This window comes from Chaetodon trifascialis, chromosome 6 (genome assembly GCF_039877785.1).
Source record: "Chaetodon trifascialis isolate fChaTrf1 chromosome 6, fChaTrf1.hap1, whole genome shotgun sequence".
In the NCBI taxonomy this organism is placed as follows: Eukaryota; Metazoa; Chordata; class Actinopteri; order Chaetodontiformes; family Chaetodontidae; genus Chaetodon; species Chaetodon trifascialis.
The window spans coordinates 14,772,041-14,793,294 of record NC_092061.1 but is presented as its reverse complement, the minus strand read 5'-3'; the positions used below and the strand labels follow the sequence as shown (position 1 = coordinate 14,793,294).

General features: G+C 41.7%; 1 protein-coding gene across 2 annotated transcripts; it reads right to left on the bottom strand.

Moving 5' to 3' along the window:
* Window positions 1-1,161: 1,161 nt before the first annotated feature.
* septin5a (septin 5a) lies at window positions 1,162-21,157 on the bottom strand. 2 transcript variants are annotated; one of them, XM_070964983.1, is made up of 12 exons: window positions 21,021-21,157; window positions 20,862-20,875; window positions 8,263-8,353; window positions 7,895-7,981; window positions 6,458-6,581; window positions 6,177-6,311; window positions 5,883-6,000; window positions 5,623-5,724; window positions 4,322-4,418; window positions 4,098-4,233; window positions 3,869-3,971; window positions 1,162-2,358 (listed from the first exon to the last, which is right to left on the bottom strand). In XM_070964983.1, the coding sequence occupies exons 1-12, from the start codon at window positions 21,064-21,066 to the stop codon at window positions 2,296-2,298; spliced, it is 1,116 nt and encodes a 371-aa protein (XP_070821084.1). In that variant the 5' UTR covers window positions 21,067-21,157; the 3' UTR covers window positions 1,162-2,295. The 2 variants fall into 2 exon arrangements, with proteins under 2 accessions (XP_070821084.1, XP_070821083.1); XM_070964982.1 differs by lacking the exons at window positions 20,862-20,875; window positions 21,021-21,157 and adding an exon at window positions 10,291-10,694.
* Between the last annotated feature and the right edge of the window lie 97 nt (window positions 21,158-21,254).

Sequence of the window (21,254 nt, the reverse complement as noted above, 5' to 3'; positions counted from 1 at the left end):
GAGGCTGACATGAACATGCTGTTGACATTAAATGCTACTCAGTCAATTAACCCTAACCCTCCTTAAAAATGATCTAAATTGACAGAATAATACTTAACAACACTTCATGGTTATGACAGCGTTATGTCAGCCTTTTGCACACCCCTTCACATAAACCTAATTAGAGATAAAGTAGAGACAGTTTTTTAAATTAAATTAAATGCTGGTGTAACATAGATAGTGTTTTAGTCAGACTACAGCAGTCAGATCAACATGCAAGGACAAATTTCCAATAATAAATGATAAATGAATGAATATTGAGTTGGATTCAATTAAAGACGTTCTACCTACTTTCCCTATAATAAGTGCCAGATTGGTTATATCCTAGAAAATTATTAGGAATTTCAGACCAGTAAAATAAAGCATATTTCAAACACTGTTACAAGTTTTTAGGTACTTGTAGTTTATTTGAGTATTTCCATTTTCTGTTGCTTTCTGTTTCTACTCTACTACAATTCAGAGGCAAATATTGAACTTTTTACTCCACTACATGTATCTAAATATGTCAGTTACGTTGCAGAATCAGATTAATGGTACAAAATCCAATGAGCAAATAAAGGATGGTGTGCTATGTTATGTTATTATAGGTTAAGATATAACTTCATTGACTGTCAGGTGGAAATTCACAAGCTACCCAGCAGCATATTAAGTAAATACCAGCTTCAACATTAAAGTGATGTAACACATGAATGCATCAATGATTAGAATCCAATAATATATATCAGTCTGAAAGTGGTCATTCTATATATTCTGTATATTTTGATGGTATCACTTTCATAGTTTTAAAGGGTTACGTTGAGACTGAGTATTACAAATAACTCAAACATCTGTGAGTCAAAGTCCTCTAACAGTAAATAGACATGTCTATCATTCAAAGTAAAGATAAATCTGCTTGTGTCTCCTCTGACTGACAGGGAGAAGATGGCATATGTGCATTGCAGAGGAAGAATGGCTGCAGGAGATAAACATGAATCAGCAGATAATGATCCTGCAGCAGCTCCAGCTCTGAGCTGTGCTGTTCAGACTCTGACAGCCGGATGTGACAGAGGATGTCCTGCTGCGCTCACTGGAACTTAACGTTCAACTCTACGAGCTCCAGAGAAACAATGCACACGCAGTGAAGGCAGGCTGACGAGAAACAAGAGTTTATTTGTCACACCTTTATAAATGGGGCACAGGCTGAGCTCACAGACTTCAGGCAAAATATGTACTGCTCCTCAGCATCACATCTCTCTCTCTCTCTCTCTCTCTCTCTCTCTCTCTCTCTCACACACACATTCAAAAATCTTAACTCACACACAGGACACACATCTTCACTGGCAGAATGCAGCAACTCAATTCCAAGGAGAGAACACAGAAGCACAGACACAGTATTTGCTCCTCATTATTGATCTATTTTTACCGTCAAAGCAGACTGTAGGTCATGATGCATTTTAATACAAGCACAGGGCATCGGCTATAAAGCGATAAAAATAGGCCCACAGCGTTGAGCGGATATGAGTAATGGCAGCATGCTCGACATGCACCCTTGTACCGCACCAACCCCCTCATTATGTCAAAGGCTCTCCATTCACAGTTCGCCACTGGCAATAAGTGCATTTTCAGCTCAGCCAGCACAAAGAAAAATGCTGGGAGAGGATATTTTGACTTGCCATATATGAAAAAAAGTCACATGAAGGTATTTATGAGGATCCAAGAGTAAATCAACAAGAGCAAAAGTTGGATTTTAACAAAAGTAAAGTCAAAAAGACACATGGGAGTTTAATGGACGGACACCTGCTGATATCAGAGAAATACGTACACTCACCCACTCAAACACACACTTGCAAACATATAATAAAAAAACAATATCCATGTTCAAATTTAAACATCACCAACAACCTTAATTTCTTTACAAAACATCTTGTAGCACACATGTTCATACCCTGACAAAATATCCAAAAAGTTTAGCATTGCATTTATAAATTAGATACACTGAGTAGTAATTTAAATTACGCATTTATATTATATATGTTAAGACTGTTAAACCACAGCGGGGGGCTCAAAGTGGGCAAACGGATAGTTTCAAAGGAAAAAAAACCCTCTGACAAACGACCCTCCAGGCAGACAAACTATACAAAGCACCAAACTCAGGATAAATGTACAGCCAGAGTTGCCACTAACACATGATATCCATGTTCAACGTCTGAAGGTCTCACTGTCGTTCAGAGGAGAAACAGTAGGCGGCGCTGCAGCCCAGCTCTGCTCCGGGAGACATCACTGGTCTTTGTCGTGCATCTGCTGCTGCATCTTATTCAGCATCTCCTGCATCCTCTTCAGCTGCAGACAGAGAGGAGCGCTTGGTCAAGCTCACCTGAACAGCTCAGATGACTTGGAGAACTGACAGCGTTTCACCTTGAAAGCACAGATGAATCTAAGGCTAGTGTGTGTGTGTGTGTGTGTGTGTGTGTGTGTGTGTGTGTGTGTGTGTGTGTGTGTGTGTGTGTGTGTGTTCAATCTTCGAATAGATTAAAAATCATACAGACTCTGGCTGAAAGATAATAATCACTGCTGTGCATTTAAATTTATATTGAGTGGGGTGACCAATAATTCAGAAATACTGGAGTAAATGTGCTGCCAAATGGGGAAAATATTTTATATTTATCAGTTGAAAAAAGACACCTGCATTTCACTTATGGTACTGTATGTATGTATGTATGTATGTATGTATGTATGTATGTATGTATGTATGTATGTATGTATGTGTACTGTGTAAATACATACAAACAACATGTTAAGTTAATGAATCGGTGCAGATTGCAGTGAGAAAATGAACTGACAGGATGACTTGGTATGTTTCTTTCTTTCTTTTTGAATATTGATCATTAACTCGATTACAGTATATGTTAAATGTGATTTTGAATGTATTTGACATATCAGGCTGTATATTGTTCGCAGACGTTTTTCTATATCCAGGTTGTACAGTGTGTATTTCATTTTATATTTTACATTTAATTTACAGTAAGCAGGTTTGTGTTTCAGAGGACAATGAGATCTAACTGTTTACGTGTATATTTTTGTATTTGTATGTATGTTTATGTTACAATGTTAGATTCTGCATTTGTTTTATGTTTCTTTTTTTTCAATTTTTACAATTTTAAATTAATGAAATGTTAATATCATCGATTGTGGTGTATGTATTATAGATGAAAATACAACTCTTTGTACATGCAACAGTTTGCATTTCACAGTGTTCATACTGTCAATACTGTGCAGTATATATCAGCACATTCATGTCTATCCCTTACTGTTTATTCTGTGCATTATTACCAAATATACACACATTTTCTCTTTCAGATAGTTGTTCAACTGCACATAGTACAATGACAAAGTTAAATCTAATCTAATTTTCTCTTATGTCATTATGTAGTAATTATTGTAACAGCAAAAACAAGTGTTACTAGCAGTGTTGGAAGAAGTATTCCGATCTTTTACTTCAACAAAAGTAAGAGTAGCACACTGTGAAAATACTCCACTACAAACAAAAGTCAAAACCTTATTTGGGAAAATGCTAGTATTATCAGCAAAATGTATTTGAAGTACTAGTTAGATCAACTCCTGAATTAGTTTATGGTACATGAAATTCTCTCTAGTGAATCAGTTTCATGCAACCATTTCACAGAGAGCTTAGCAGCCATCTATGCTTGTACTGTGAGATGGATATCATACTACACCTCACAGTGTAGACTACAGACTGAAGCACAGACTTGTTGACCTGTGACTCATCGAGGATACATTCATGAAACAGAAATCAAAACATTCACTGTTTGGTCAAACAGCTGCCTCATACCTCCTCATCTTTCATTTTGATTAGTTTCTCAGTCTCCACATCTGGGGTGGAGAGCGGCAGGATGGGGATGGGACTCTCCATACGGTTGTCCTGAGCCAGTTTACTAAGGAGGAGGAGGAGGAGGAGGAGGTGAAAAGAGGTGAAGCAGGCAAATCTGTACTGAAATCTGCAAACAACAGCCGTTATCTGAAACGTTTCCACTGCGCCTCTCTCTGACGTTTCCACCCACCTGGTCATCTCCTGTATGCACTGCGCTCTGTAGTTCTCATAGTGGACGTCGCAGGTCACGTCTTTGAGGTCGTGCATGTGTGAGCGAATCAGCATGTTCCTCAGTTTCACAAAGTCACAATGCGACTGATTCTCCACTGAGCAAAGAAACATGTCAAATTAATAACAATGCCATGCTATGACATTCAAACTGTGTCTAATTTGTACGGTGCCATATGAACATACCTTCAACAATTCCCCAGGGGTACAGCCTCCCTCTCACTCTCTGCCCCCGAGCTTCCACCACTGTGTTACTGCCGATCACTGCGAACGGGGTGCACTCCTGCACAGGCACATGAGGGTGGGTTGGTTTTTTTAACCTTTATCTCTGCAGAAAGCTGAGCATGCCGAGCCCTGGTGCAACTTCACAGAGTTTTACAGGTTCACAAAAAGCCACTGAGCAGCTCAAGACAAGCGTGACCTTAAGTGTTGAGACGCGTAAAAATCTGGTGCAGTAGTACTCAAACGTTTTCTGCCATGCAGGTTATGTCACGTCTCCCCACCACATCAACTGACAGCATTTTTTCAACCAGCAACAAGATTGAGAAACTCGTTCCAAAAGAGCCACGCTGAATGTTACTGATGTAACGTCATCAAGAGCACAAACTGCACATCTCCTCTTTGCTCTTAAACCACATAAACCACATAAAACTCATAAACCACACATGACACGGCTCTGTCGACGGCAAACCTAAGAACAAGACTGCCTTTTCCACACTTTGAATATGTTTGGTAGACAAATCTTTGTCTCTTTCCTTCCTCCTCAAATCTGACCACATCATACTTTACGTGTCATTTCACCTGCTGAATAAAGCTTGCTAGCATCAGAACATTTATTTTTCTTGACTGCTCTCCAAGTCAGCTTGTCAAAGAAGGAGAAGCACAGGTGGAACCAATAACGTTAACATGGCTCCACTCCAGCAGCGCATACAATGCAGTGCAGCAGGTAATAATGCCGTTCGCTACACCTGCACACCAATGAATACGTGACATTCAGCCATGCAGGTAATTGCAGTTTTATGTGCCCAAGTTTTGAAATATCTATCTTTGAGATTTCTGCCACCACCCCAAATATTTTGAAGGTGAGGGAAGTCTCGCACACCCACACCTCGCTGTAAAACACTACAACACAATTCAAAGGAAGAACTGTTTCTGGAAAGACATGCTGTGCTTTGAGGAGCAAAAACGAAACTCTGTTCACCTCCACTGTATCGGTGTGGAGGCAGAAGATTTAGAGGCAGATACCTCAACAGGGGTTAGTGACCTTTGAGAGCACCAAGGTCAGGTGGGTGTTTTAGACACAGGCAGTAGTATTGATTTGACTACTCTTCAGCTAATAACATGAATAAATGAATAACTCTCTTTGGCGTCATGTCCATATTTTCTGAGAGGTGTGTCTGTAAAATTCTGGCTGTGACCCTGAGCAAAAAAATAAACCACAGAGAGGTGAAATGACCTCAATCTGTGGCCCAACTGTCCAGACTCACCTTCAGCTCTTTGTCAAGCTGTTTAAACTCTTCATCCTCGTCGGAGTCACACTCGGGGAACTGGTACACTTTGATCCCAAACTTGTCTATTTCCTCTCGTATCTGCACATTCACACACACACACACACACACACACACACACACACACACACACACACACACACACACACACAAAGACAAATCAGAACAGTGCTTACAGTGGCTTACAGTGTACTGCGTACATTAAAACATTATGAATTCACTGTGGAGCTGCGACTCACTCTGTCCTTGAGCTTTTTTATCTCATTGGGCGTGAGGCAGTCAGCTTTTGCAATGAGTGGAATTATGTTCACTTTTTCATGCAGAGCCTTCATGAACTCGACATCCACTGGGCGCAGCCTGTGGAAAGAAATCCAGAGTGAGCACCGAGAGTGACGTGATTAAAGTCCTGCAAAGTAAAACAGGTTTAACTGATGACTCCTTGCAAAAACAAGAAAAGGTGTTGTTTGAGTTGTCTCTCCACACCCAGGCTCACTGCATTAATCCTAATTATTTGTATGTGTGTGTGTTATTACCCATGCCCAAACGGAGGGATGAAGTAGAGGCAGCAGTGGACTCGGTTGTCCTGGATGTTCTTTCTGTTCAGCCCACTCTCATCCCTGAAGTACTGCTCGAACTGCTGATCTATGTAGTCTGTGATCGGCTTCCAGCTAGGGCACACACACACACACACACACACACACAGACACAGACACACACACACCACAGACCACATGAACAGCTCATCCAGACTCCGTGAATTCAAGCGAGCAGGCTGAATCAGGCACACGTCAGACTAGCAGGTCTTCCAGCTCACCACTCATTGTTGTTGACGGCGTCTCCAAACCCCGGCGTGTCTACGATGGTCAGCTTGAGCTTGACTCCTTTCTCCTCGATGTCTACAGTGTGTTTGATGATCTCCACAGTTTGATTAATGCGCTCTGAAAGGCATCGACACAGAGAGGGAGAAGGTGAGGGGGAGAAAATGAGGAAAAGCAGCTGAAACAGCAGGCCGGGGATAATGTGGAACAAGGCAGTGAATGATGCCAAATGAGCCCTGATGCAATAATTCAAGGTTTTGATTGTATTTCTGTGGACATTATTCAACTTATTTCAAAGTTACTTTCCAATGCACTTGACATTAAATGGCTAAGGCTCCTGATATTCTACATATATTTTTGTTATTGTCAATAAATCCTATAACCCTATAATCCTATACCAAAATTAACAATGTTTCTCAATACTACACGACCAGGTGTTTATCAAACATTACTCAAACAGGACTACATAGACTACAATCGTTGTGGACTACTTTCAGTGGCGGATTAATACATATTTGGTTCTCTAGACCCGGTTGTACCAGCTAAGCCTAATTCTAATGTGTTAATGCTTCACTGAATTAAAACAGGTTGCACTACATAAACTAGGTACTACGTAGAGATTAGCGGTTACTAAATAATTACACCCAGTGACTTTCAAGGTGTAATAGGTTCATCGCTAAGTGAACTAATACCAATGTTATCTGCCACTTAGCCACTTAGTTAAGAGTAAAAGTGGTATCTAATATCAAGTAAGGCTGAAACATCTGACCTGCAAACCAGGGAAATTTGAAAATACTTTTCCCAAAGATCATAAAATATACCTCAAATTAGAAAATGTTTTCCAAGAAATGTCAGATGGTGATTAGTTTGGATAATCTGATATTTCCTGGATCAATATTACCCACTGAAACACACAGAATTCTTTTGGATGCATATATGAATAAAACAAAGCTGAGACATTTCTGAAGTTAGTCCAACCTGATTCAGTAAATAACTAGAAACTAATAACTAATAAGAACTTGAGAGGGATTTTACACACAAACTTGGTGATGGATTTAAGAAGAGCTGAAGCCGTCAAGCTACTGATGTGTGGGATTGAGTCAGAATAGACTGCAGTGCTCACACTCACTATAATATTATATTATATGTCACACTAAGTGCAACTAAGTGGCTCATTCATGTGTTTTTAATGGATCAATTCATTGTTCATTTTGGTTTTTCATGGGATTCACTGACAATAAGAAATATATAGACAGAGTATCATCAGACAGTATTTCATTCTGAGCAAAATTCATGTAAATGCTCCCACTAAAGAAGACGAACTGCAGCACTAAATGTTGCCTCAAACCCCAGAGCTCAGGGTGCCGTCACTGACAGCGCAGTGCATTCATCATCAGTAATACAGAGAGATGATGAAGAGCATAAAGACTCACCCTCAGCATTCAGTAACTTCCTGTCTTTGTAGAGGTCTGTGAGGAACAGGCTGTTGACCAGGGTGGATTTACCCATACCAGACTCTCCTGTAGCACACACACACACACACACACACACACACACACACACACACACACACACACACACACACACACACACAGAGCAGGTCAAAATGTATGTCAACTAAATCCAAATTGAATCACCTTGAACCTCCTTAAAAGTAATTCTACCCTTAATGAAAGTAAGATTAACTGCAGGGCTGTTGTGTCAGACGGCATCAGTGTTAGCTATAGGTGTACCTAATAAACTGGCAACTGAGTGTAAGTTGAGTTTTCTGTCATGTGTGTAGCTTTGAGCTCGAACTGACCTGCCACCATCAGCGTAAAATCAAAGCCTTTCTTCACAGACTTCCTGTGGACCTGGTTGGGCAGAGTCGCAAAACCAACATACTGCTTCTCCTGAGGCAGAAAAAAGGGACACGAAGAAGAAGAAGAAGAAGAAGAAGAAGAAGAAGAAGAAGAAGAAGATTTTTAGTATTCATTCATACTTTAAGAGAGAAAGTAATGATAATTTATATCTAACAGTTATTGTAGAGCTGAAGCAATCAGTCGATCAATCTAACAGTCGGTTGAAAGGCAGCCATGTTGATAATTGATTAATTGTTTCAAGAACATTTCAAGCAAACACTCAGAATATTCTCGAGCGACAGCTTCTCAACTGTGAAGATTTGTTGCTTTTCTTCATGTTGGGCATTTGTCATCATCTGACATTTTTAGACCAAGTTAATCCATTAGGGGGGAAAACCATGAGCAGATGAATCAATAATAAAAATAACTGTTAATTGTAGGCGTAAATTATTGATTAACTGATTGTTTGGCCAATTGAAAGTAAGAGAAGAGTGAAAAATATGAATCTTATAAGGTGATGTTTTCAAGTTGTTTGAACAATCAGACCAAAAATGATTGTGTTTACTGTAACACAAGAGTACTGGTAAATTTACTGCGTTTAAGTACTGTACTTAAGATCAATTTTGTGAGTATTTCCATTATCTGCTACTTTGTACTTCTAGTATAGCACATTTATTTGATAGCTTTAGTGACTGGTTACTTTGCAGATTCAGATGAATAATGCAAAACATGATCAACAAATAAATGATGATTTAACGGTAGAAGTAAAGATGAGATTAAGAGTTTATATCCCTTCAATGTGTTTTGGTTGGGCAATTTACATGAGCCCCACCTTTGCACAGTCATGCATCAAAAATGATAATCCAGTAATAAATATGATTTCGTCATGGGTCAAGTTTAAATGCAGGACTTTTATTTGTAAGAGAGTATTTCTACACTGTGGTACTGCTACTTTTACCCCTTCCAACACTGCAAAACACAAGCAACAGTTACACATCCTCACATCTGAGAAACTAGAAACAGAGATGATGAGAAATCTTTGCTTGAAACGTTATAAAAATGACTGATTATCAAAATGAATTCATTTCAATTCAACTAATTGTTTCACCTCTATGATCATACATCACAGACCATTCGCTTTAAACTGGAAACAGACACTAAATGACTTTCGAGAGCTCAGAGGGCGTCTGATGTGAAAACAAAACGCATCTGGCAGCGTCTGATGCAATAAAATGACCACAACAGACAGACGGCGTCTGTAATACAGAAAACCTACAACTGCGTGGAAAAACACGTGCACGGCATTCCTCTGTGAGCTGCTGGGAATAACCAGCGTCTCAGAGTTTCCACTAAAACGCTCACAGAGACACACAAAGAGAACCACGGGATACCAGTCTCTCTCTGTGTCAGACAGTAGCTCTCAGTCCTGCAGGTTGTCTGTGCTGCATCTGGCAGGACGTCATCTTTACCCAACAGTCCGTCCTGCCATGTGTAGATATAAATACACACTCGAGGCCCATGGAGAGTATTCACCCACACAGACAGAAGCTACATTCAACAGAGCTGAAAAGCTCTTTCTCCCCCTCTGCAAACGCACGAGCCAAGCACACAGCCAGCGCTCTCTTGGGCTGTCATAACTTGTCATGGGCATTTCCGACAGCCCCCTCGGGTGAGGATTGTATTTACAAAAACACAATCACACAAAATAACCACAGGAGGTGCAAACAGTGCATGGCAGACATATTTGCCAGAGAGCCAGAGGAATGAGTATGAGGAAAGCTGCAGATAAGTCGATGAGTAATCATAAAAACACTCAGAGAAAGGATAAATCAATGTCAGCAGTAAATCCGTCACAGCGAAACCTGTCAGTGAGTCCACATGTGTTACAGCTTCTTGTCTATACATTTAGAAAGTATTCCCTGATATGAAATATCAAGTCATGAAATTTTTTTCATCCATTTCTACCCAGAAATCCATTTTTTTTTTACCTTCTGCCTGGCTGTTCTCACTCGTGGGCACAGCAGCCGTTCCACCAGTTTTTCTTGCAGCATGATGGCATCCATCCCACACCGCTCAGACACTGACGGACCGAAATAGCCACGGGTCTCTCAGAAAGTTGAAAAACAACCCAGCAGGGAACGGGAAAAAGCAAGTCTGAAGCCCAGAGACCTTGATAAACTCGTCTCCGGCTCTGTGTCCGTTCCCAAAGTGTCTCAGCACACCTCTTTCCTGTTTGTGCTCTTTAAATATGGGCTTTTGTTCCTCCTACTTTCCCTCTCTTGATTTCTTTCTTTCTTTCTATCTATCTATCTATCTTTCTTTCTTTCTTTCTTCTGCCCTAGAGCAGTCCGGCTCTCCCTGTTCAGACAGGTACGAAGGAATTCTCGCTGACAGGGAGGGCAACAGAGAGCGGGAGTAAGAGAGAGGTGGCAATTTAAGGGAGGAAACAAGGGAGGGATGGAAGAAGCGAAGGTCTAAAAGAAACTCATTCATTCGGCCTGTATTCCCTCCCCCAGCTCCGACAGTTGAAAAATAAAACTCTGCACTGGGAAAAATGACCACCGGCTCACAAAGGAAGGCAGAAAGAGAAGGAACAGAGAGAAAGTGTAGATGCTTCGTCGACCTCAGTGTAGAAAGATGTGAAACAGAAAAGAACTTGCTGGAACTTGACAGTGACAAAAGCTGCAGTGTGGCTCAGAAACAAACACATGAAGACACAAACACTGCAAGTACAGGCCTGCGGAGGGAGATTATCAGATTATCCATCAAATTAACTTGTCAATCCAAATGTTTAGTCAATATGTGAGTATGTGTGTGCGTGTGGATCTATGTGTGGGGACATAAATCTGTTCATACAGTCCCATTGTGGGGACTCGACTTCCTTAAAGGGACAAAATGCAAGTCCCCATAATGTAAGCCAATGTAATGTCCACTATAGTGATGGAAAAGTCAGTGTGTGAGTGTGTGTGTGTGTGTGTGTGTGTGTGTGTGTGTGTGTGTGTGGGTGTGGGTGGGTGTGGGGTGTGGGGTTAAGCTGCTGAGAATCATCTAGACCTGTGGTTCACGGTAAGTGCCTTAAAGATGAGCCAAGGGTGGCATTTTTTAATTACTTATTTTCATTAATGTTTCACCACATTAAAGAAAAAGAAGAGAGAGAGAGAGAGAGAGAGAGAGAGAGAGAGAGAGAGAGAGAGAGAGAGAGAGAGAGAGAGAGAGAGAGAGAGAGACTTTGATGGGTGGAAAAAAAATACACTGATCCTTTACTTAAATAAAAGTAACAATAAAACAGTGGAAAAATACTGCATTCTAAATCTTATTGAAGTAAAGAAGTACCAACAGGAAAATGCACTTAAAGAATTAAAGTAAAAGTACTCATTCTGCAGAAAAATGCCCCATGTGTCTGATAAATTACATTGTTGATTGTTGTTTTTAATAACTTTATATGATGTCAGGAAGTTTACTCTGTTCCCAAGCTGGAGGTCGGGCCCCTCCAAAAGGTCACAAGATAAATCTGGGGGGATGTGAGATGATTAATGGGAAAGGAAAGAAGAAAAGTTGTGACACATAAATTTAAATGAAACCATCTGAGAGGTGAAATGTCTCTTTGGTGGAACTGCTAACGACTCATAAGCATCAAATACGACAAGGGGCCACAAGCAGCTTTTTTGATAAGGGGTCACAATCCAAAAATGTTGGGAGTTGGGAGTTTAATTTTGGTTTAATGGACTGTATATAAAAGCTTAATCTGAAAATATAAAGCATAACATAAACTCAACCAAAGTATATAAATACCTCTAAACTGTACTTAAGTATAGTACTTGAGTAAACTACCTCTTATGTTATATCTTTAAATGTATCAAGACAGAAGAAATAATCATTAAAAGGCCTGTAAAATATGCACTTAAACTGCAGATCACAGTTATCTGCACACATAGAACCAAAAAATACTTTCTCGTAGGTGAGTTTTTTTTGCTGACAATACAAATCTCCTCTACTATTACGCTACTTTTAGCATTATCCTTTAATAATTGTGTGGACACAGTGGCTGCTGTGCAACAAAAATTACACAGGTTCACCTTAAGCAAAGCCCTCTTGTGCAGACAGTCAATACTTTGGACTGCATCTCTACATTAGAGAGAGATTGAAGGTGAAGGAGTTCATGCTGAAACCGTCGTGATGCCACAAAATAAAAAAATATCGACTGTCAGAGCAGTATTTATTGTTTATTTTGAGTCTAATATTTATCCACACTGTAACATAGCCTCAAACTTTCTTAGGCATGCGTTACATCAATTAAAAGTAACAGTTGCAGTAACAGTAACAGTGCTACAACCAGCAGCCTCTGGCAAGCAAAAGCAATTAAAAAAGCAGATTTCCAAATGTCAAACAATTCCTTCCTTTGCCTTATTGATGTCATGTCACATATGTCAAGTTTTACATCAATCAATTTGTTTTTATAGGTCTTTAAATAAATTCTTCCAGCAGATGTCCGCGGTGTCATTTCTAGCTAAAAACCTGCACATGCATGCAGGAGGTATGTGTGGCCATGGAGGAGTTTGGGAAGTACTGGTCTAGACTGTGATGAAAAAAATGGAAAAGAGTTCAGTCACCATGTCATCTCCTCTGGTTACTGCAGGAGAATGACTGTGTATGCGCATGTGTGTGTGCATATGTGTGTGTATGCGTATGTGTGTGTAGAGGTGAACGAGGAGCATTTCATGGTAGAGGTTGCAGTCGATTGCTTCCAGATGTGACAGCTGTGTGTGTGTTTGCGTGTGTGTGTGTGTGTGTGTGTGTGTGTGTGTGTGTGTATTTCAGTGCGTGTGTGTGGGTGTGTACAACTCATACATGATGTGGGCAGCAGAACTTAAATGCTCTTTGAAATAAAATATGTTTTTTCCCCTTTTCTTTCCCAAAACAGGCACACCCCATGATGATGCCACGTACAGGATGTCACAGTCCCACTCCACACCACAGGGGGGAGACAGATGACTCGAGTCAGATAGAAAAGTTTATGGTGTGAGCCCACTGATGCCTCTAAGGGGGGAAGAACCAGTCCTGGTTTTCTCAGCCATGGTGGTGCTGATGCAAGATGAAGAGGTTAGCTCATGGTAGGACATGGACATGAAAGACTGTGTGGGCGTGCTCGTGTGTGTGTGTGTGTGTGTGTGTGTGTGTGTGTGTGTGTGTGTGTGTGTGTGTGTGTGGAGGGGATGGGAGGGTCGATCTGAATAGAAGAAAGGAACAGATGTCTTTAAATGGTATTACAATAGCCCTCCGGCTAAACCCCCCACCTTCAGTCTTTCTCAATGGCCAGCTGTCGCTTTCTCCAGCACACAGAGAGACTAAATATAATCTTTGCCAGTCACACTTCTTTTGTGACTTGCAAGTTCAACATTATGTTCAATTGTCTCGTTACTAAGTGAAGCCAAGAAGTTGTGTCTTGAATAATCTTTTTCACTCACCCCCTCACCTCAATGAAGACACATAAGGTCACACTCTGTTACTGCTTTTACCCCCCAGGGAAACACTTGTTAAAAGTTAAGGTACCAGATGAGATTTGGAATAAGGGCTTTTTAGATCACAGAGGCAGATTAGTATCTGTAGATACAAATTAACACAGTTTAAAATTCTGGCAGGTGTAAAGTAGCTGAGGGGTCAGTCTCTCATTTGTTCTGGTCTTATTGGCTGAAAGCAAAAGTCGAGACACAACCAGATTAGATCTTGGCAATTGTTTGGTTATTCTTACAGTCACCATCATGATGTATCAGTATATACAGGTGTTATCCACCTCAGTCTGTCACTGCCTGTTCATCTGCGTAAAAAGGATGAAAACTTGCCACAAAATTGTCAAAGTTGCTGTTTTGTACCCGACAGAAAAAGTGCCTATCGTAAGAATCACTGACTGGTCACTGCTGTTGAGGAGAGATTAAGTAGTCAAAGTCTCTTGCCTTGTCCAGCTGATCAAACACAGGCATAGAGGGAAGCTAGAGTGTACGGCAGGTGTGGAGGGACATTAAAGGACACACCATGAGTCAGGACTAATGACAGGAAGCAGGACAGCAGCTGTGAGGAGCTTGTGAAGAAAACTCTGTGTTTCGAGGTTTGTTCGACTGATCATTTCAGCACCAAATTCACTTTGTATCCACTGCTTTGATTACTTACTGCATTATTCACTTGGATAACTTTGCTGTCACAGTATTATTTTAGTGGATAAATGCACCATGGCTCTGTTTGTCTGTTAGTTTGTCAGTAAGTTGATATGTTGGACGGTCCTGCAAAGATCCAGAGATGAGAATCAGCAGGCAGCGCTCAGCTTCCTCCTCTCATCCTCTCAGTCATACAAAGCCATCGCCTTCAAGGAAACAACTGTCAAAAGGCCGCAGCAGTCAGCTGCACTGCCGGGGTACAAACACACACGCAAAAATACAAAACCTAATCTGAATGAGTGTTCTCCAACAGCGCGCCCATCATTCCCTGCTGCCAAGTGCTTTCACCAGGCTGCACTGATGAGATGCTACGACACAGACCCACAGAAGACTGACCGTGAAAACACTCTTCAGACACTTTCAGTTTCTTTTCACAGACAAACACACAGTCAAGGTTTCTGTCTTCGTACGACAGAATCGCCTCAGATTGGTTAACGTGTTTGCACACTGTACCGTATGTGCAGTATCCATGGCAACGTGTTCTATTTTGCGCAACAGTGTGCAGAGGAAAACGAGAATATCTTCCTCATGTAGAGGTGTCATTACATGACTTACAAGAAAACTGAAGTGCAAAAACAGCTCTTTAAAGGACTGTATTGATTAAAATGTTTACTCACCGTATCATCAGTCTGAAAAGGTCAATGAGGAATCTTCATTTCAACATGATGATTCTCAACGTATTAAATTAGGCAATGTCTCATTTTATTGCTTATGATTTAAACTTTTTGTCTGTAAGAGGAAACATTTGTTATTTTTTGTATGTGCAATATTCTTCATAACACCATAACAGTAAGCTACTCCATGTACTCTCAGTAAGTGAAAGTGGAACTAGTGATGGTCAATGAAAACTATAGCCAACTTCAGAAATGACAGTACGCAGCACATATTCAGTCATCACAGTGAAATCATGGTAACTGGGCTGAAAACTGTGTGGTGTGTTCGTGGCTGAAAGCGGCCAGACGGCTTGTGATGCAGCAGTGAAGAGCGGTGACCTTTACTGATGACTTCTCTGCATCTCCCAGACGTCCAGCTGACACTTTCACACCATTAACCCTGATTGCATCGGCCAAATTGTTGCCTGCTGACCAGTAAGTGAGGCAGGAGAGGGCGGGAGGGAGCGATAAGGGTAGATAGGAGGGGTGAGGGTGGGTGAGACAGAAGGAGAGGGGTATAAAAACAACATGAATTGACCCTGAGCCCCCGGCCTCTCCCCTCCCCCTCTGTTTTTTCTCCTTGGAGATGCAAAAGCTTGCATGCACTTGGCTCTTCAACATGCTAATCTGACAGCATGTAATTGCTCAGGCAACAATAAAATTGCTTGAATGGAGGACACTTGGCTGTAGCCCAGTTTTAGCATCCATCTCTTCAGTGACTGTGGCTCTAACCTTGAACGGTATTACAAACATATAGAATCCCTGAACCTTAAGAAGAAGTGTTCAATCAGCTAAAGGTTGTTGAAACCAATATTAAGCTTTAATAGGAATTTAATGTAACAATGCAGTGTTTTCAATTCAAAATGAACTTGACTGAAGTACAATTCAGACTTAATACGCAGAGAACAGTTATGAAATAATCTTCATTGGATTACTGCTCAGATTCCTGATCCCTATTTCCAAAGCACTTGTAATCCCAAACATATCGAGGCCGACAAAATGCTTGAAAAGATTTTTGTCAAAGACCTTTGCTATCTGGGTCAGCCTGCAGGTTACCTCTAAAAGCTTCCTGAAGTGCAGAGGCGAGACACGACGAGCACTGCAGCGTTATGAGTAAAACCCAGAGAGGAAGAGAAGAAAAGGTGGTGAGCTGCTTCAGGTACAAGACAAACACAAGAACGACACACACTCGACTGGATCACAGGCATTACATGCATGTTTGCAGCGTGACATAACGACAGTGTCTGCATATGAACACACCGCAGGGCAGAAACTCCTCAAACACCTGAACAAGGCCACCGACTGTCACAGAGGACGAACACCGCAAAGACAACTTGTAGAGGCAGAAACTCTCTCACACACAGAGACGACAGAAGCTGCTTCATCCTACATGACATTCAGTAAAGTAGGTTATTGTGTCCTGTGCTTTCTTAACATACTGCAGGATGATACACAGAGGTCTGATCTAGCTCTGTATATTCAGTGTTATTAGCCTAACGACTGAAATGTCTCAACTTTTACATTGATGGTAATGAAATTTTGTACAGACGTGCATGATCTTCAGAGGAATAATACTACAGATGTTGGTGAACTTTCCTCTTGAGCCTCCAGGAGGTTGACTTGTAGAACTCAGAGAAATATCTCAGCAATGACCAGACACATTGGCATGAAATTTGGCACATTCACAACTTCCCCTCAGGATGATTTGTAATGACTCTGATGATCTCCTGACTTTACATCTAGCGCCACCATGAGGTCAGAAGCATTTAACTCAAGGTACCAGCCTCACAGTTTCACTAGCATGGCTGTGAAGCTGTTATCTACTGCATCTCACCATAAAAAAAATATCTGAGGCATGAGTAGGCTCAGTCTTGACAAACTAATGACGGGTTGAGTTTGAATATTTCCAGCTGTAAAATGTGATGCAGTCAGTGAGGAGCAAAAGGGAATTCTCTAACCTTAAAGCTACGAAGGACAAAACCTGGAAATGAATTCACTAAATAGTTCATCAAAGAAGTTCAACACTTATTGGATCAGCCACTCTCTCCTTCTCTTTAGAGATTTCTGCTGGAAAAACCACTACAACAGGGGGTTCAAATCCCCATTTCAACACCCCACCCAACCCCCTGGGATACGTCTATTGCTGGTCTGCAGCTGGTCCTCACTGGGAGCTGGTGAGGGTCCCATCTGTGGCAGCGAGAGAGAGAGAGAGAGAGAGAGAGAGAGAGAGAGAGAGAGAGAGAGAGAGAGAGAGAGAGAGAGAGAGAGAGAGAGAGAGAGTGTTTAAAGAGTGAGGGGAGGGTTGAGTAATGCAGGAAGAGTGAAGCGAGAGGTGCAGAGGAGAGTTGAGTGTGTCTGAAGCGAAGGGGCACACATGCACGGCCGCTAATGCATCTGACCCAACATCTGTTCGCTGCTCCAGGAAGTAAAGTGACCGCTGCGCTGTTTCATTTCAGATGCAACAAGGTGCAATAATGCCAAAATATTTCCTCAAAGTTACCTTTAAATTGGTACCGCTCTCTCTGCAGTTAGAAAAGTTTGTAATTAATCTGTAATTATGAATGTCAATAATAAAGTTTTTTTTATCACAATAATCCATAAATTCTTTAATTGTGAGTGTTAATATGTTAAAAAAGGGACTTCGGTCTAAATGCTCTGCACACGTTTCCAAAGGGTCAGAGGTCAGGTGGATTAAAAAGACAAAGAAACTCAATAGAGGAGGACAAACAGCAGCCAGAAATTTTCCACAACCTGACAACCCAAATGGCAGGATGGGATGTTTTACAATTCTATTATTCACATTATTCTGAAGATGGTTTGATCCTCGTGTGCTTCACGGTATCAGGGTGACGTATTCCAGCTAACTGATTGTGATTTTCTCTCTGTTTCTGTTCTGTGAGCAAATGTTCAGCGAACATCCACCCACACGCAGAATAATCACAACACAGGATTGTGGGTAGGTCAGATGGTATCGTCCACTCCTTCGCATCAGAGAAGTGTTGCCTGGCAACGTAATATCACAGCGAAGGAAGTGGAAGTTTAGGCCCACGTGAGGGAGCGAGATGTGGAAAGAGGAAGAGGAGCGGGGAAGGGAATGTTGTGAAAATATTGATTTAAGATTGATTATTAGTTCTGATCTCAGCCTTCAGTCAGTCACACTGAGCACCATCGTTTTTTTTTTTCAGCTCCTCCTCCGCAGCCTGGATGAGATATTATTCTCAAAGTGTCCAACAGGGTCAGATGCAGTGGAATACGTGGGAGTGAAGAGCTCACAAGGTGCCAAAACTGTATAGTAATCCAAAAGCGGCCCAGGAGTGAATCACTATACGAGTGGATGATATTTATACAAGGAAGGCAACAGCTGCTTTCACTGTTATTTTAGATCACCACTGTTTCTGCACACACTGCAACAGCTACATCTGCGAGCACACCACTCTGCAACAATCACACTAATCCAGGTTTCCAGCATCTACTCATAAGATCATGCGTCCGTGCATGTGTGTGTGTGTGTGTGTGTGTGTGTGTGTGTGTGTGTGTGTGAGAGAGAGAGAGAGAGAGAGAGAGAGAGAGAGAGAGAGAGAGAGAGAGAGAGAGAGAGAGAGACCTGGTATTTATCACGTTGCGGGGACAAAAATCTGTTTGCACAGTCACATTGTGGGGACCTCCCATATGGGGACAAAATACAGGTCCCCTTAATGTAAATCATTAAATTTTAGGGTGAAGACTGAGGATAGGGTTATGGGTTAGGTAAGGTTAGTTAGGGTAAGGGTCCAGGAAATGAATGTAAGTCTATGTATACGTAGTCTATGTCCCCACAAGTGATAAAAACACAACGTCTGTGTGTGCGCTGTGGTGGTGATGTCATATGATCATAATCATTTCAACTACTGGATTTGGTCCAACTGTGAGTTTCTGGATAAAGGCAAATCTGTCTGCAACCTGACCAGCTTATATCTGCTCACAGTGAGGCGCTGGAGGACACCAGAGGACGACAAAGGACGACAGAGGATGACAGAGGCCATTGAGGCAACTGATGAACACTGGACAAAAATTAAGATGGGGGGGGAGCAAAATACTTAAAAGTGTTGCTACCTAGCAAGGTTTGACGTTAAATACAATTTTCAGGTATTTTTTCCTAATCTGTGCTACTTTATACTTCTACTCCTCTATGTCTCAGAGGGTAATATTTTACTTCTGACTCCACTACATTTATTTGACAGCTGTCGTAACAAATACTTTTACATTCAAGTTTAGGATTATTTATTAACCTGTCCAAAAGAAATTTGATAAGCCTCAACATCAGAGGTGCTGAGTCAAATGCTGCTTTCACTTCGACTTATCAGTCATAATGATTCAATAATATAAAATTTTATGATAATAAACAATTTGGTGGTGACCTGGTGGCCCATAATGAATTAAGATGCTGGCCTGTAATCTCAGTGTCCCCAGTTCGAGTATATGTTGTATGCCATCTCACTACTGTGCACTGTGAATCTACATAGCTATCAGTGTATTAGCTGAAATGAATGCAGCCTAAGGATCTTGTAGTAAACACAGTTTTCATGAAGCATATAATGTTTACTGTTTGTTGACTGTTTGCCATTTTGGAGGCTGCAGCTTGTGGTGCTGTTCAATCATACTGTGTTACTTCTGAGAGGTATTTCTTTTACTATTTGTATTTATAGCAATAAGTATAAATAACACCTATCAGTACATCTTAATTCAATTCAACAGTGCCACCAACTGCTGCATTAAAAAACAACCTTCTGCATTATCTTTAGGTGTACCTAATAAACTGGCAACTGTAGAATAATGGGTATGCAGTACATACACATAAAATATGCCATAAGTGTTCATGTGTTGTATCTATTATGCCTATTTTTTCCTGCTTAAATAAACAGTAAATTATTCTCCTCATTTTATTTATTTATTTATTTATTTATTTAACCTCTAAAGCATCCAGACTTTTGGTGCATACTTTAAATCTAATGACGATCAGGTTGGCTGAGTCATCTAAGCACAGTCAGCACATGCACATACCCAATCTCTGTCATCAGCTACTACATGCCAAGAGGAAGAGGGGGAGGAGGAGGAGGGGGAAGGCCCAGGGTCATCAGAGAAGCGACCTCCCCTGCAGGCTTATGTGGCAGCTGTGTTTCTGAGCCGAACAATGGTCAGGAAGGGTTCACTAAAGGCACCCAGCAGCAGCGGCTGTAATCATGAGTTGTTCTGATGTAATGTTGACAATTAGGTCAGTCCATCGCTCGACTCAACCCCCGATAATCGCTAATAATTCTGCAAGGCAGCGGCGGGTCGCGGAGGAGAGGATGGAGAGGGAGGATGCTGCCTTTTGAGTACCATGTTGGCTGCTCGCCTCTCGTGACGCCGGCCTGCTCCACATACGCGTCTAAAAATGAAACCTAGCCCCCCTCCGCCCGTCAGTCTGCTGATCACAGCTCAGCCTGTGATGGCATGGCTGCCCTCAGAGCATCTTGCGTTAAGAAAACTGACAGGCAAACGCGCGCGCGTCGAGAAATCAAACACCAAAATGTGACATACGAAACGAAATATTAGAGCAGCTGCAGCCCAAGCCTCCCAGTGCGCACCTATACTCCGACAACGCACTATAGAAAAAAGGCATTCCAGCACCTAATAAAAATAAATTTAAATAAAATGCGTGAACAGGATGGCTCTTACCTCTATGCTATCCTCTATTGGCCATCACAGGATGGATGAGGAGGAGGCGCAGGTGCAGGGATGCAGAGCGACGCCCAGGGAGACAGAAACATGAAGCGATCATTGCATTGACTCTCAATAATCAGACGGCTGAAGATAAAAACCAGAAAGCACGCTCACCTGTTTTAACCGGGATGCGGCTTTTGTACCTGATGTTGCTCGTCATGTTGACCGCTCTCCTCCCTCGATTTCACCCAAGCGGCGGCGCACAGAAAGCGGCCCCTCGCCTCGCCTCCAAACCCCGAACAGACAGCAGGAGGGCGGGCTGGGCTGACACACGAAAGCCCCTCCTCCTCCGCACAGACCCAGCCACTCACACTGCAGAGTTATCTACAAGCAGGGGTCCCTACAGGG